Consider the following 3,275-nt stretch of genomic DNA (forward strand, 5'->3'; position numbering starts at 1 on the left):
AAATTTCAGAAAATTATAACTTGTAGAAAATTAAAATTTCTAGTGCCAGTGTCACCTTGTAGGAGTCGGGTCCGGAGCTGTCGACGCGGTACTTCTCTCCGTGCTCGATGACGCGGCCGCCGGGGCCCTCCCAGAAGAGCACGGGCTCGGGGTACGCCTCCACCTCGCACTCGAGGCGCGCGGTCGAGTTCATGATGACGCTGAGGACCTGCTGCTGGATGTGGATGAAGGGCGAGACTGTCGAACAGACAGGAAACAGACAAACAGACGCGGCGGGGTTAATCGGGGTGCTCGACGGCGGCGTGGTGTGGTGCGAGGCCCCGGGGGGTGAGCTCGAGTGGCTCGTCGGCACTCACAGTGCACCTCCAGCCGGAAGGTCTGGCTGGCGTCGGGAGGCACGCCGTTGTGCGCGATGCACGTGTAGTCGCCCATGTGCTCGCGCGTGATCCTGGTGATGTTGAGCGTGTGGCCGCTGACGGAGTTGACTGAAATAGAAAAGCAGTGCGGTGTAGGGCCACTTGTGGCATTGCTAGGAGGGGCCATGTGGTTGGGGCACTGCGGACGGACTTATACAGGCGCCAGTCGAAAGTGCAATAGTAGCAAGAAAAAGGGAGGAGGACAATTCGTGTGTGTATAGTTGTGAAGATTAAGGGTCGTTCCAATACTACGAGACTCTTACTTAGGGGGGTACACAAATTATGGGGTTCCAAAACGATCAGGATCATCGAATGATCATTATGAGACCCCATAGCAGGGTACTACATATATCATGGGGTGTGTATGGACTCCAATGATGTTCCTGATCGTTTTGGGACCCCATTAGATTCGAACCCCCTAAAAGTCACGTAGAATAGGCACGACCCCTTACCTTGCCACGAGCCCAGGGGGATGACTCCTCCCGGCAGCCGGGTCCAGACGACGGTGGGCTGCGGGTGGCCCGTGGCAGCGCACCGCAGCCGCACGTTCTTCAGCTCCTCCACGATGATGGGGCGCTGCGGGGTGAGCAGCCCCGAGCCTGGGATGGAGGGTGGGATGAGGAACTCGCTGGCGTTGGGGTACTGGCCGTTCACCTTGTACTTGTAGACGCAGATGCCCGGCAGCCCCGGCAGCCCCGACGTGCCGTTGGAGCCGGCCTTGCCCCGCGGCCCGGGCAGTCCTGCGGAGCACAAGGAGGACGGGTTACTCGTCGGCGTCGGCTAGGGTGCGCGGCGGTCGTGTTGTTGTTGATGGGGACCTCACCTCGGACGCCCGGAGGGCCGGCGGGGCCCGGCGGACCCGAGAGCCCTGGTTTGCCGTCCTTGCCGTCCGTGCCGGCCTTGCCCGGGATGCCGTCCGTGCCGGACTTGCCGTCGGTGCCGGGGATGCCGTCGACGCCGTTCCTGCCTGGCACGCCGTCAAGCCCCGGCTCGCCGGGCACGCCGTCGATGCCATCGACCCCCGGGTGACCTGCTCACACAAGGGTTGCGTCAGCGTCACAGTCCGCGCGCTATCGGCCGCCTCCCCCGCGGGCCAGGCAGGGCCTGACTCACGGCGACAACTCATCCACCTGCACTTGCGCTCACCTGCCCGGCCCATGTCCCCCTTGGGCCCCTTGGGCCCCTGCTCGCCGGGGTAGCCCCTGTCGCCACGCTCGCCCCGCGGACCCTCCACGCCGCGCACCCCGGGCGGGCCCATGAGCCCCGGCTCGCCCTTGGAGCCCGGCGGGCAGTGCTGCCTGCAGAAGGACTGCACCGTCTCCGTCTGCAACACGAGGGGCGCGGTGAGGTCTTCGTCGGCGAGGTGGTGCGCGACGCGGCGGCGGCCGTCGTCACACTCACCGGTATCTTGGACATGGACACGATCCAGGAGCCCTTGTCGCCGGGGCCGCCGTTGGGGGGCAGGGTGGTGCCGAAGCTGGACGGCAGCGCGTTGTCCTCCATCAGCTCGTGGGTCGGCTTGTACTGCGGGGCGGCGTCCGCGCGGCGCTTGGCGCGGGCCGGCGGGTACGGGGGCGCGGGCGGGACGGGAGCCCCCCAGGACGCCACCGCCCGGGCGCCCCAGGCCGCCTGCTCCCGGTCCCGGAGCTCGACGAGCGTCACGGCGCGGACCTCCTGCTGCAGCGAGCGGATGCACGCGTAGAGGGACAGCGACAGCGCCACCTGCGGCCACCACACGCACACACATTCAGGTGACACTCGGGCGCACGAACACACACTCACACGCACGCACGAACGCACGCACCTGCAGGACGAGAAGGCCCCCGAGCCCCCAGCGCACGACGGCCTCCCTGGCGGCGCCCTTGGCCTCGCAGCCGCACTCGCCGACCCGGACGGCGGCGTCGACGGGCTGCTTCATGGCGCGGTCGTCGTGGAGGTCCCCGAGCTGCGCGCGGCCCGCACGGTAGTCGAGGTCCTGGGCGCGATCGCGCGTCGGTCCAGGCTACCACTGCGCGGGCTGCGCGCCGGCCTGGGGACGGCCCCTCCCAGAGCCCCTACCCGGGCATCGCACTCAATGAATCCTTTCGGCTCCCCTCACTCCGTCTCTCTCCCTCTCCTCTTCCCCTTCCCCCCTCTCCCCCTCCTATCCTCTCCTCCTCTTCCCCTCCTCTCCCGCGCTCCCCTCACTGAACATGTTGTCACTGCATTGTCGACTGCGATGCTGATGCCCCGCTGCTAGAGGGAATGATCCGACCAATCCCACACTAGTCATTAGCCCAGATGAGAAGGCTGGGCGACCCGCGTCGTCTGGAGGCACTGCGCACTAAACTCGGAGCAAGTGCACCAACAGCCACTCAACAGTCCCACTTTCTGATAAAAGAAAAAAATCCATGCCATCATGTAGTGCGAGACGACGGACGCTTTTAAAAAATGTCTTCACTTTATTCAATCTCTCATTCATTTATTGATTGATTCATTTTTTTAAATTGTTCAGGGAATGGCCAAATTCTTGGACAATGACAAAGAATGGCGATAGGCTTGACACGGAGAAGTGACTCAGGTCTGACGGCCAACAGCGCAGATTTGGTTGTAGCCGCAGGGTGTCCGGCGCGGTGCGAGTCAGACCAATGGTCTCAGCTTTTTGTTTTTTGTTCTTCTTTGTTCGAAAAAACTGCCCACTAAAAGACTCTTGAAAAGCACTCTATGTCTCCACATGATTCATGACATTGCTGTCTAGTTTTAAAAGATACGTTTGTGGGTAAATATTTTGCTAAGTAGCTAAAAAATAATAACTAAATTTTGACCTGCATGGGTAAATAATATTTATCCCTCATTGAGCTATAATTGGTTTAGCTAAAC

The 3,275-nt window shown here is 62.0% G+C and overlaps 1 protein-coding gene across 1 annotated transcript; it reads right to left on the reverse strand.

The window, feature by feature from the left end:
• Window positions 1–13: 13 nt before the first annotated feature.
• LOC113211752 (collagen alpha-5(IV) chain-like) lies at window positions 14–2,446 on the reverse strand. Its single transcript, XM_052277286.1, has 7 exons — window positions 2,221–2,446; window positions 1,818–2,138; window positions 1,563–1,740; window positions 1,240–1,446; window positions 869–1,156; window positions 357–485; window positions 14–237 (listed from the first exon to the last, which is right to left on the reverse strand). Exons 1-7 carry the CDS (start codon window positions 2,332–2,334, stop codon window positions 14–16), a joined length of 1,461 nt encoding a protein of 486 aa, XP_052133246.1. The 5' UTR covers window positions 2,335–2,446.
• Between the last annotated feature and the right edge of the window lie 829 nt (window positions 2,447–3,275).

Source organism: Frankliniella occidentalis, unplaced genomic scaffold (genome assembly GCF_000697945.3).
Source record: "Frankliniella occidentalis isolate FOCC.00 unplaced genomic scaffold, Focc_3.1 Scaffold9, whole genome shotgun sequence".
Lineage (NCBI taxonomy): Eukaryota > Metazoa > Arthropoda > Insecta > Thysanoptera > Thripidae > Frankliniella > Frankliniella occidentalis.